This window comes from Vidua macroura, chromosome 31 (assembly GCF_024509145.1).
Source record: "Vidua macroura isolate BioBank_ID:100142 chromosome 31, ASM2450914v1, whole genome shotgun sequence".
Taxonomy (NCBI): Eukaryota; Metazoa; Chordata; class Aves; order Passeriformes; family Viduidae; genus Vidua; species Vidua macroura.
In genome coordinates this window covers 1269093-1282841 of record NC_071601.1, presented here as the reverse complement: position 1 = coordinate 1282841, position 13749 = coordinate 1269093, and the positions used below count along the sequence as shown (strand labels likewise).

Genomic DNA, 13749 nt, shown 5'->3' with positions numbered 1-13749 from the left:
CCTGGCTTCACTCCAGCTCCCAGGAAACATGGATATTCTCTTTTCATCTCACTGAGCAGATCTTTGCTACGTTGAGATAGGGAGCAATTTGATTTTATCAGATCTCAATTTGATTTTACAGGTATCTCAGATGTGTCCTCCTTTACTCCTCTGCATTCCAGATTAAATTTAATCCCAGTCTTTCAAATCCCTTTTATCAGCTGGGCCAGCCCTCTGTGCCTCGTTTAGGTTTTGTTTCAGCTGCTCCGTTAACTGATAAAATGCTGTCACATTTTGCCCCATCGTGGCTCTTCAATAATTCCCAGCATCCTTTTTATTTCTATTTTTTAAAATTCAAGTTTCTCCTCATGCCTCTACTGAACCCTCCTCAGTTACTCACAGAATCTGAATTTTCTTGTTGGGGTCAGCTCATTCAGGAGCCATCACTGGGCCAGATTCACCCTGTATGGAATTCCTTGGTTCTGTTGAAATCAGTGGAATAAATCTGGAGTTTGTGCTGGTGTAAATTAAATAAAAACCTCCTTAATGTGATAAAGGAGCTTAATATGTCCCCACCAAAGGGCAGATCCAGTTTATTCTTTTGATATTTACTTCTTATGATTTAATTGAAGGACGGGATTTTTTCCCCCCATTCATGAATAGGTAATGACAACAAAAATATCTAATTTTTAAATTATAAAATATAAAACATATATAAAACATAAAATGCACTTTGTGCAGTGGACTCTCACCTGAGAAGTCTGAGCACTCATCAATATCACTATTAATTAAAATTTAAATTAATGATGTGGCCAGATCCTTCAGATCTTGGATCTTTCAATAATATTGTGAGTCATAAACACATCAGAAATGAAAAAAAATTATCCAAAGTGTAACTGAAAAATAGAAATAATGTTTTTGTAAGTGCTGTAACATCTGCTAATCTTCCTTGTATTTCTGCTGTCATAAAATTTGAAGTTCAGCCAGACTTTCTTTGACACTTTTGAGACTGTTGGATATTGTGAAACAGTTTGGAATTATTTGTATGATCTTGTGTAAACACACCCTTGACATTTGTTTTTATCATCATCAATATTATTGATAATTTATAGTAATGATAATTATTTCATAATCAATTATATTATCCATATCTCCACAGAAACAAAACCCAGTCAAGACAGCTTAGACATAAAAGCTTTCACATTTTAATGCTCTATTTAGAATATTTAAAATATTTTGCTGGTTTTCTGTTATATATTTGTTAGAATTATTAATTTTTTTCTCCTTTAAGCTAACAAACTGCTGTAATGACATCATTATTTTCTCTTCTTGTCTCTCTGCATGGTTTATTTCACGATGGCCCTGTCTGAACAAACAGATTTAGTAGAGTTGACATAAATATACAATATTGTGTGAAAAAGATCAGGTATAAATGGTGCTAAATCAGAGTATTTTTAGGAAAACATGAAACAAAACCAAAGGACTGTGCTTGGAATCTCAGAGACAAAACCCTGAGTGTGCTCTGGCTAATTGTCACTGCTAAAATCTGATTTTATTTTGAATTTGCAGGCAGAACTGGGCACACCGAGGCCGTCCGGGTGGTGTTCGAGCCACAAAACATCAGCTTTGAGCAACTGCTCAAGGTCTTCTGGGAGAATCATGACCCGACACAAGGTAGAGTGATGAGCGAGCCAGTATTTAATTATCTTACTAATTACAGCTGGGATAATTAGTGTTTGAGCTGCATGGAAGAGATGAACCTTGAAATCACACTGGAGCTCAGGAATATGATTGCAGACATTTATTGACAGAGAAAGAGAGGGAGAGGGAGAATGGGAGCACAGAAGCTCTGAGTGCCCCTCCTCCCTTACAGCTGCCTGGGCTGGGAAAATTCCCACAGAGTGGCACGGGAGACAATGGAAAATTCTCTTCAACTTTGATTATGACAATTTATTCTGTAATTTCTTTTGTCTCTTCAATTAGAGTGTATTTCTTTGCATCTTCAGAATTTCTATTATTGTATTATATTTTACTTTACCTTATATTTTAAATGTTATTTTATTTTGCTTTATTTTATTTTATTTTGCTTTATTTTGGTTTTTAAAATTTAATTTAATTTTACCTTATTTTTAAATTTTATTTTGTTTTGCTTTATTTTATTTTACTTTATTTTATTTCATTTCTACCCAGGCCCTTTATCCTTCACCACAACTTGGGATTTTACATTTTTCAACAGTACTGAGTATATTTTGTGATTAGAAAAAGGGAGCAAAAAGGGGTTAGAGAAGCTATGCAGAGGCACCAGTGGATCATTCTACTTATCTGCCTTATCCAAACCTTTGGATTTAATTTATCCTTCTTGGCAGAGGTTTTGTGCTGACACGACCCACATCTGTGCAAACAGAAATGGGAAACTGTGTGCAGAAAACATTTTGCATGTTTATAGAGTTCCAATAAACCTCATCCCTTCTCCCATTTCCCAGAAATGCTGCACACAAGTAACTCATTTCAGTATTTGAACAGCCATCGTGATTATGCCACTTGTTACTGCATCTGGGAACAAAAAAATTGCAGATGATACCTCCAAAATGTGATACCATCCCGGGAAAGAGAAACTCAAAGAGAGATCCAGGGACTATTGTGGATAAGTGTCTTCCACTGAGCCCAAAGTGGTTATTGCAACTTCTGCCTGTATAGAAAGGGCTTGAGTCAGGAATTTTCTGCCTGCAGGGCCAGGAAATCAGAACATTTTGTGCAGTTCCTCTGTTGCCATCCCAGGGATCTACGGAAATATTGCTGGGGATTTGAAGAGGGACAAAAAAGGGATATAGAGCCCAGAAAACTGCCCCAGTGCTGGGAATAAACACATCAAAGAGGGAGAACACCGTGTCATGCGGGGCGTGGGTTGGATATCAGGAAAATGTTCTTCTTTTAGAGGGTGGTTGGGCACAGCTCCCCAGGGAACGGTCATGGCCCTGGGGCTGCCAGGGTTCCAGGAGCATTTGGACAATGCTCTCAAGGGACAGGGTGGGATTATTGGGTGTCCTAGGAGACCCCAAGGAATTGGATCAATGATCTTGGTAGGTCTCTTCCAACTCAGGAAATTCCGTGATTACATGATCAAGTGATCCTTGCAGGTACCTTGTGACAGGTTGGGCAGCTGACCCTGATAAACCGGAACAAGCTGCAGTAGCTGGGAGCTGGAGTTTGGAAAGCTCCACTGTGGAATGAAGCAGCTTCACATACCCTCAGAGTATTTTTCCATCACTGTCCTTTTAAGTCTTTCAGATGGGATAATCCATCATTTTAAAGGAGGGGCTTGATTCCAGTCAGGAGAAGGAATCCTGTGAATCTGTTGAATGCAGTGGCCCATGCTGTTGATTTATGAGCCTCCCTTTCCAGCCCCCTTCCTTAGAGCTCTGCTCAGGATAATTCATCTGCACAATTCCTGAAAAACTTGGCTCTGTGCATTGAGAAAGACCCCTTCCCATGGCAGGGGGCTGGAACGAGGAGATCTTTAAGGTGTCTTCGAAACCATTCCAGGATTGTGTGTTTCTAAGACAATCTCCACCCTCAAATCACACTGCTGGGCCTTCCTGGCTTCCTTGTAGAGTTTATGAAAGAGTTTTTCTTCCTGTCCTACCAGTTTTTGGTTTTAGATAATTTTGTCGCTCTTTTTTTCTTTGGATTATCAGAAATTGGCCATCACCAGAGGGTGGCTTCTTTCTTTCAGCCTGGAGAAGAGAATCCTCAGGGCAAAATCATTGAGGCCTTTCAGTACCTACAGGGAGTCTACAGGAAAGATGGAGAGGAATATTTACAAGGGCCCGGAGTGACAGGAAAAGAAGAATGGCTTCAAACTGAAAGGGAGTAGGTTTAGATGGGACATTGGCAAGGAATTATTGTCTCCGAGGGTGCTGAGGCCTTGACACAGGGTGTCCAGAGAAGCTGTAGCTGCCTCTGGATCCTTGGAAGTGTCCAAGGCCAGGTTGGATGTGGCTTGGAGCAGTCTGGGATAGTGGGAGATGTCCCTGCCCATGGCAGGGCGTGGAGTGAGAAGGTTTTTAAGATCCCTCCCAACCCAAACCATTCTGGGTTTCCATGACTCTTATGGGCTGGTTGTTTTGATACATCAGGACAATTGGTCCACGTGTCTTACTCATATGTTTGGATTCATCCTGATTGCCAGAGCTGGGAACTGATGGTCAGGAATTTATGATTCTTGATCTTCGAGGTATGAGAAATGGATGTCTGCTGAAATAATTTGGACAACACCCACGTAGTCAATCTTTTGCCATGCCTGTAGTCTTGACTTTGGCAGTGGTTGGACTCAGCCTGTGGCCTACTGAGAACAGGGAAGTGCCTGAAGGACTTCAGGGCTTTAGGATGACTGAAGTTCATTATCTGGGCACACTGGTATGTGGATGAAATGTAGTAGTTGTGATAACAGGTCAGATAAACTCATCAGCTGAATTTATGATTCTTTCTGGCTCTAAACCAAAGTAAGATCATGACATTATGTCTTTATATCCTCATACAACTGAAGTTCAGCACCGTTCCAGTCTGTGCTTTCAGAAGAAGGCTGGATGTGGCAGATGTGTGATTCACTCTTGGATTTCTGGCAGCTGGGAAGCATCACCTAATTAGGCCAGGCAGGAGGCCGTGCTAATGTGACTGAATTCCTTCTGGGAATGAGCTCCTGTCTCCATGTGACACCGAGCCGTGGACACACCCGAGTTCTTCACAACTGTGTCAGGCATCTGTGTGGCACGGCAGTGCTTGGTGGAAACACTCCCAAACCTTCATCTAAGCTTGGATCAATAGAATTTCCACGTGGTTCTTCCATAATAATTTGCCAAAAGTGAGAGCATCACTTTACCCCTGGAAAAGATGGAATTGTTCTCAGAAGATTTTGCATGCCCCAGACTTGCATGGGTTGTTTTACCTGGGTATTTTTAGGGTTCCTTAATGCTGCACGAGGGGAGGTTGGACACCAGAAGGAATTTCTTCATGGAAGGGGCTGTCAAACTTTGGAAGGGGCTGTCCCCTTCCTGTTGGAATCCCCATCCCTGGAAGTGCCCATGGAACACTGGAACTGGTCATGGCACTTAGTGCTCTGGGCTGGTGACACGGTGGAAATTGGACTCAGTCTTGGAAGTCTTGGAGGTCTCTTTCAACGTAAATGATTCTGTGATTCTGTGATATTGCTGTTCTAATCTCAGTCCAAGAATTTTGCAAAGCTCTTCACACCTCATTCATATTTCTTGATTTGAGAAAAACCTGAACCACAGGTCCCAGTGTCAAATTTCTGTTTTCTAAGGTAGGGATGGTAGAAAGTCTCTAAGTTGGGATTGTTTCTTTGCCTTGATTTGTACCTACTCCCTGTTTTTAGCTGGCTGTGGGAAATGTGACTCTATGTAAAGACACTGAAAGTGAGAATTACCTCTCTGACCTGCAATGTTTTTCTCCTTTGTGGTTGAGCTGTATGCACACAGTGAGTTTTATTCAGGCAGCCTTGTGGGAATCAGTCTGCCAATGGGAAGATTTTGACTAAAAAGGTAAATGAGAAGATTTCTTTTTCATGAAATTCAGCACAATCTTTGGGTGAATCCAGTGTCTCATAGAGCAAGTACTGAACTTCTTGAGTATAGTTCTCATTGAAAAATACAAAAGCTCAGTGTGTTTTGTCTTTTCCCAGAATTTGGGGTAACACTATTTCACCTCTTCTTCCCCCAGCACAGATAATGGACTTGTCTCATTGTTCTAATGTCATTAAACATCAAAAGTGTACATTCTGTGGCAGTTAAAGACCTTTCAGTATTGGTTTAGTTGGTACCAAGTTGCTGAAGAGTTCAGACTGCCTGTACTATCATTCCTCATTGTATGAGTGTATTAATATTCAAAAACTCCTGCTTTCCAAGCAGTTGTCCTTTGGAAGAGACTGACACCTCACTGGGATTCAAATTGTCCCTGGGAAGGAGCCTGGCTCTTGTTTAGGGAAGCTCTGGAGTGCACAGAAGTCAATTGAAAAGCAGGAACCTTTGATCAAATCAAACAGTTGAAAGAGATCCTCCCTGATGAGAATCTCCAAAGTGTGGGGCCCTGACAAAATCCTCCTGACTGTTAATTTAGGCTCTATTTTATAATTCATTAGAATTGGGAGACTGAAAAAGCAACAAACAACGCCCTGACTTCTGCCAAGTGGCATATGGCTGTCATCTCTGCTCAGCCTCCAGTGCCCTGCTCAGCATTCCTGCTCTCCCAGGGATGATCTGATCTATAAGAAGATTGCTCTGGATGGCTCTGTAAGGGCTTGAGATGTTGTTTCTCTGTCATTGATACAGAAAAGAGGGATGAATGGGATATGCCAAAAATACTGCAAAAAAAAAAATCTTTGTGGATAATTTTATTTTTTAACGTTTTCAGAGGTGTAGGGCAAAGCTTGTATTGCCTATTTTTTTTTTTTTTTAATGGGGCCATCCTCAGAGCTTTCCAGATTTTATTAGATTGTAAGCCTGACTGCCTCCTTAAAGTTGCACCCTGACCATGGTCCTGCTGGCACCTCCCTGCTGCCTATACAGAGGGACTTGGACTTTCAGCCCATCAGTTTTGTGCCTCTTCTGTAGTGTCACATTTCTGTAAAGTAATATTTGACTTCCCTGTTAGGAAAAAGTGTGATTTTCTTCTCTCTCCCTGACCTTTCAGCCAGATACAAGCTCTTTGTTTGTGTTGACTCTGGCAATCACAAAGTTCTCTGCTCAGGCTGAAAATTAACCCTGCATGAATGGAAGTGAAACGTGGTTTCCAGCCAGGATTTAAATTGCCAGGAGCAGGAATGCTGGTGGGATCACCCTTCTGGCATCAGCACTGACCTGCAGTGCCTGAGCCAATTCCAAACCCCGCTGTGATCCTGGTTAGGGAGGAATGTGTCATATTGGATCAGATCAGGATGTTTGGCTGCTCTTTGTGGGGTGTCAGAAACTGTTTCTCCAGACCTTTGGAAAAATCAATCTGATACCAGAGAAGAGTGTTTGGCAAAATGTGAGTCCTGTAAAGGGCTTTAATCTTGAAATTCTCCTGACCTGTGTGTGGGTGAAGCCCTTAATCTATCAGGGATTTCAGCCAGTTCAAGGTGACTTTAAAGAAAGGCTCCTTTTTGCTTTCATGGTCTGTACAAAAGTCAAGCAGACAACAAAACTAATTTCTTTTTAGAGTGGCCTGGTCTAGTGGAAGGTGTCCCTATCCATGGCAGGAGATGGAACAAGATAATCTTTAAGGTCCTGTTGAACCCAAACCATTCTGTGATTCTGTGGAAGCCTGTTAGGGAGAAATGAAAAATCCACTTGCCTCCTTCAGCTCTGTTCTTTCCTGAGCAAACCAGATGCTTGTTTGGGTAGTTCTGCTCCCCACATTCCTCAAAAGTACCCAATCATTCCCAGCCCACAGGAAACAACTCGGGTACAGCTACAATTCCTTGTGGTGAATGCCTGTTGTCCACAAATCCTATCATTTTTCATTCCTTCTGTCTTTATGTTTGGATTTTTGAGTTAGTGGCAGAGAAGAAGCCAGCACTCCACAGCTTTGGTCACTCTGACCACAGGGTGAAGGACAAACCTGTGGCCACTGCTGCTCAGGGGCTGCTGGGATTTCCTCTCCAGCTTTGTTGATCCTTTGTGAATACCCAGAGAACCAAAGTCATTGTAAGGTATCTCATTCCCCCTTTCCTGTCAGGGACAAGTCCTTATCTTGCCTGTGTTTGTGCAGGAAATGTAAGCAGGGCTGATGTTTTTCCAGCAGTTGAGGACCATCTGTCCTACAACAAACTCATCACCTGCCAGACTTGTTCAGAACATCTCTCAGTCCATATGTCTTGTGTATTCATGATAAAGAAGAAATGTAGGAGCCATTTCTCCTCCCTGTGACCTTCCAAACACGTTGGCATTTAGCCTTGGTGCTGATACAGGAATTCTCCAGATTAATATCTGCTTTTCATTGTGCTGACCCAGTTTGCTTGCAGAGGGGATATTTATTTCTCCCCAGCTTTGAAGGCCTGTACTTTTTTTAGACATTGCATAAGGAATCTATCATCTGCAAATAATTAAAATTAGACACTAGAAATGACATTGTGTTGCTAATGAGCAGATGTGTCTACTTATACCAGTGGAAGAACAGCTGTACACATAAAAAACGCTGCAGCCACCCTAAACCAACATTTGGTATTCTGCTACAGGCCTGGAACTCCATTTGGAGATTAAAGGGAAAAAAATAATCTCTCCCTGTAAAATGTGACCATTTTTGTGCTTTGCCTTTACATTTTTGTAACTCGTTTCCCTTTATAATTTTGAGTGAGATTTGTGAGTCTCAGATTAAAGCACTTTTGTAGTGTATTTCAAACGTTATTAAGAGCCTTGATGGTCTCAGCATTATTACAAGGTGCAAGAAAAACCAGTAGAAATATAAAATCTATTGTCACCAGGCATATTAAATATATTCAAAATAGAATTACCAGCCCCTCAGGGAGCCATTCTTGGTCCAATACTCCTCAATATTTTCATTAATGACTCGGAGGATACAGTAAGGAGGATGCTAATTAAATCAGTGGTACAGACATTGCTGGGAGGCTCTTGAAGGAAGCGAATAAAGCACAGTTCTGTGTTGATAAATTAACAAAAGCCATGGAAATCGATGTGCCAGGACACAATAAAGATAAATGTGAGGTGGTTCCTGCAGGGCTGGACACTCAAGAGTAGAACTGGGTTGTTTGATAGGAGTCTTTCTGTTGTCTTCTAATTCCTGCTCTTTCAATGAAATCCCATTGGTGGGACAGTTGATTGATGCTGACTCATCCCACAAGCAACAAATTTAGTACCCTGCTCAAAACCACCTCCAAAATACCTGTGGTCTGTAATTTTTTTAAAGTAGTAAAGTCTTTGCCAGAGTTGTACTTTGAGAATGCAGCTTCATCTCCTTCCTGAACTGAAATCTTGTGTTTTGTTGTTCCCACTCTTTGTGTTTCTCCAGGAGTAAACAGGCATTAAAAATAAATAGGTGTTATTAGGCTGCTTTGCATCCCCAGGAATTTCTGCTGCCGTGCCCTAATTTGCACGTTAGACTCTTCTTATCCATATAAATTAGAACGGACTTTTCCTGACCTATATTTGCAGTTTAGGAGACACTGTTTTCCCTGCATCTTCCTTAATGAAGGGGATTATTAACCAGAGCAGTGGTTGCCGAGGTGGGCTGAACACTTTGAATTTTGAAGTGAGTGGTGCTGAATCAATTCTGGCTCAAGGGCAAAAGTTCTTCTGGGCTCTGAATTCCTCGTTCAACTGCTTTTAGGTTCTTTATTTTACACCTGACAAGGATGTGTGGACCATTTCCCCAGAACTAATGAAAATTAAAACTCTGGTGCTGTGGGAAACATGAATCCACCAGAGGGAGGTGAGGTTCATACTGGATATAAGGAAGAATATAAGGAAGAATTAGATTATATATTTTATATATATATATATATATATAAAATACAATATCATGTGGGTCCCTTCCAACTCAGAATATTCTGTGATTCTGTGATACAAGAACAAGATGACCTTTAAAGATCCTTTCCAACCCAAACCATTCCATTATGCTGTGCTTCTATTCATGAAGCCGATGGGAATGTGGCGGGAATAACAGCATCTAAATTTTCATGTGTTTGTAGAATTAGGAGAGGGCAACCTTAGAAAGTCTGTTTTTTGATGGATTGTTCCTAATCCAAGGCAAGGAAAACAATAGATAAAGTCAAAACAAAGAGATACCAAACATTGCTTTCTTCTTCAAATAATAGTGAATTTACTGTACTTGGGTCTGGAAATCTGAGGCACTGAAGCGTGGCATCATTAATCATAGTTTATGGTGATTATTAGTAGGCTTTTAATCTTTGTTTTCGTGTATAATTAGGTACAAGAGGTCAAAGCTGACTCTCTTCTGAACAACAATATTTTCAATGAATGACTGTTTTTCTCTGCCTGCAATTTCCTTGTGCATATTTATAAGAGCACGCTTGTCTGTGTTTTGAGAGAGCAGTGTCCCATGAGCTTATCTGCTGATAAAAGCAAATGACAACACTATTATTTTTATTATCACTAATTATTTTTATTACTATTGCAACAGCACCTGGTAGATCAGAGTGGGTTTGGATTCGTAGTGCTGGCAAATGCCTAAATTGAGGCAAAGCACTAATGAACAGCAGATAAACAAAGAGGAAGGAGAAGGCACATGAACAAAACAACAGCAAATCTGTGTGGTTCCATAGCTGAGCCCATGTGGTAACTGGTCTGAATCCCTGCATTTCTTAATTGCATTTTTCCCCATCATCAGTTGTTGTCCAGCTTTTGGTAACATCCCAGCAAAGTTAATCCCTGAAGAAAATCAGCAATGGGGGCCCGATCCTGATGCCCAAACAGAAGTGCCCTTGACATATCAGATGCTTTTTAGGTATTATTCCTGTTTTCCAGCTGTTAGAAAATGTGGAGCTCATTTCTGCCCTCTCTCATGTCCTACAGTCTCTTCCACACATCCCTGCTGCATGCATTTTATTTGGGATTTAAGGCTATCAAGATCTCCAGGCAGTCTTGTCTCACCAGCACAGCCAGGAGGGATAAAGACTGAGCTAAATCCACTTAAATTTAGATGTTTCCATGGGCATGGAGTGGCTCAGCTCCCACGGGTGTGGGAAGAGCTGGTCAACACAGCTGACTCAAATGAGGCATCAATGTTTGGTCAGTTTTGGTTGCCTAAACCAAACCTCGGTTACAGCTTCACCAATAAATACTGATAAAAATTTCATTCCTTCCCATGTTCATAGAATCACGGAATTGTCTGAGTTGGAAGGGACCTTAAAAACTATCTCATCCCACGCCCTGCCATGGGACACATCCCACTATCCCAGGCTGCCCCAAGCCCCATCCAACCTGGCCTTGGACACTTCCAGGGATCCAGGGGCAGCCACAGCTTCTCTGGGGGCCCTGTGCCAGGGCCTCACCACCCTCACAGCCAAGAATTCCTTCCCAATATCCCATCTATCCCTGCCCTCTGTCTGTGGGAAGCCATTCCCTGTGTTCTGTCCCTCCATGCCTTGTCCCAAGTCCCCCTCCAGCTCTCCTGGAGCCCCTTTGGGCACTGGAAGGGACTCTGAGGTCTTTCTCTTCTCCAGGCTGGACATTCCCAGCTCTCCCAGCCTGGATCCAGAGGGGCTCCAGGCTTTGGAGCATCTTTGTGGTTTCCTCTAGAGTTTCTCCAGCAGGTCGAGATTCAAATAGGTTTTTAAGAGAAAGTACCTCTGAAAAAGCCTAATGCGTGTTTATGGCAGAAAATGTCTAAAATCCTGCCTAAACCAAATAATTTAACTTTTGATTAAAGTGAAGTCAAGTTTGATTAACACAAAAGTCCCCTACAATAAGTTTAGTGCCATTAAGGATGATTTATGTGCATAATTCACTGTTCTATTAATCTGTTCTGTGCACTACTGGTAAATAAGAATTTTCAATTAATAACTAGAAATGGATTAACACTTTTGCCTGCCAGTGATACTTGAGCTAATATTTGAGCTTTGTTACACGTATCCAAAACAAACCTGTGAGGGTTTTTTTTCTGGGTTCAGGTTGATGATGCACTTCCTTCAAAGGTCAAAGAGTGTGGTAAGCACATTTCTCGCTCTCTCAGGATTTTTCATAGAGGTGCACAGAGAGAAGAACAAGAAAACAGTTTCTATTTCTGCTCCTTGTTTTCCTCATGTGGAATGTGTTTGGAGAATTGTTTGCCTGGGGTGATTGCTTGATTGGATTCTGGTGAGGATTGTTTGAGCCTGATGGCCAATCCAATCCACCTGTGGCTGGACTCTCGAGAGCAGGGTCAGGAGTTGTGGGTATCAAGTAGGTATGTAGTTTTAGTATCTCCTTTAAATAGCATATTAATGTATTATAGCATAGTTATAATAAAGAAATCATTCATCCTTCTGATGATGTTGGACATCATCATTTCTTCTCACTGGGTTTGCCTGCATTTTACAATAAAAGAGCATTCAAAAATCCATGTATGCGTTGTTATTTCTGAGGGAATTAATAAATAATGAATATACAGGGAACTTTTCCTCTAAAACAAGTCTTCCTGGAGAATTTCTAGTTTTTAAAAATATGGATAAAATATTTGAAGTGTTAGAGGAGCAGTATTGCTACTGCTATGTGAATCATGGAATAGTTTGGGTTGGAAAAGACTTCAAAGATCTTTTAGTGCCAAAAGAGGACCAAAACCAGAGTTTCCTCCTTGACACTAAAAACTGTGTATATTGAAAACTTTCTAAACCTTGTTGACAGAGTAAAACTTTTCTTTATTATGTACAAGCTCATTAATTCTTTTAAACCTCCTGAAGAAACTATTTTCTATGTAATTTATACTTCCTGCACCACGGCACCTTGAAAATCATCCAGAACTCTCAATGCACAGCACTGTAACGAAATTCTTTCCTATTAACATTTTTCTCCTTTAATCATGTGCCATAAAGAGTTTTACTTTCCCCTGGCAACTTTTAAGCTGTATGGATGTAATCATTAGAGTGAGTGATGACATCAAGCCAGGCTGACATGGTGCCATTGATTTTTACTAAATAATGATATGATGAGCTGGAAGAAGGAGTTTTATTAGTCTTAACTCAGCAAGGATTGATTGGGGAGAAGAAAATGACCAATCCGTATCTCAGGTTGCTGCAGGTATAAGAAAATAAGTGACAGCTGCAGAAAAGTCTATAAATCATGGGAAAAATTATGATAAAAATAAGAGCTATGAACTGCCCTTTAAAATTTCACTGGATGGCAGAGAAGAGTCGAAGAGACCTCAGCCATTTATCTCCATTATGCCTGGAATCCTCTGAGAATAGCAAAGTTGACGGATGATGCCATTACCTTTTTTTTATTATTTTTAAATGGAGGGAAGATAAGGAGTGGTGTATAAGTGTTACTTTCAAGTCATTAGAGGGTTGAGTCTTTGAAAGAATTCCTTGATTTAGCTAATAAAATAAAGTGTCTTTTGCTTTAGCTTTCTGTAGGTAATGTATTAAACATCGGCTTTTTGGAAACAAATCTGCTTGTTTGCAGTTTCTGAAGAAAAAAAAATAGTACTGGGAAATACGTTTTTTTATTAATCAGAGAATCACAGAATGGTTTGGGTTGGAAGGGAACTTAAAGATCATCTCATTCCACCCCCTGCCCTTGAGCAGAGACACCTTCCACTATCCCAGTTTTCTCCAAGTCTTGTCCAGCCTGGCCTTGGGCACTTCCAGGGATGGGAATTTCATATTCCAGTCCATATTCCAGTCATTCAAACCAAAGGAGAGCCAGAATGTATTGCTTTGATGTCAAAGAATGTGAAGAAGACCAAAACTAAGTCATTCCTAGTCATTCCTACACAGGTGCCTCAGAAGATACCAAAGTGTTGGTAAGAAAGGGATTTTTAGAGCCATTTCTTTGCCTATTATCTACACTTTGGCAAATATCAGCTTTCCCAGTGGCAGTGTGTTTATATTCCATGGCAGTCTCAACCCGGGAATTGTTCCTTTGACAGGATCTGGGAGCTCATCACAGCCCCTCTTCTCTCCAGCCACCATCCTCTCACCACAAATTTCCATTTCATATACAACACAGCTCAGCTCTTGAGGGCTTTTTGTGGTTAATTGGTGCTCTGGGCTCTGCTGGCACAATGAGGACATTTTATGTTCTCCAGAGTGGTCAGGGCTGA

General features: G+C 41.1%; 1 protein-coding gene across 3 annotated transcripts in view; it reads left to right on the top strand.

Annotated features, from left to right (window-relative positions):
• The window catches only part of MSRA (methionine sulfoxide reductase A), a 228683-nt gene that overhangs the window by 131361 nt on the left and 83573 nt on the right, over nucleotides 1–13749 (top strand). For all 3 annotated transcript variants that reach the window (XM_054001624.1, XM_054001626.1, XM_054001625.1), the window contains exon 4: nucleotides 1549–1653. In XM_054001624.1, coding sequence (XP_053857599.1) covers nucleotides 1549–1653 — 105 coding nt within the window. The remainder of the gene's footprint in view (nucleotides 1–1548; nucleotides 1654–13749) is intronic.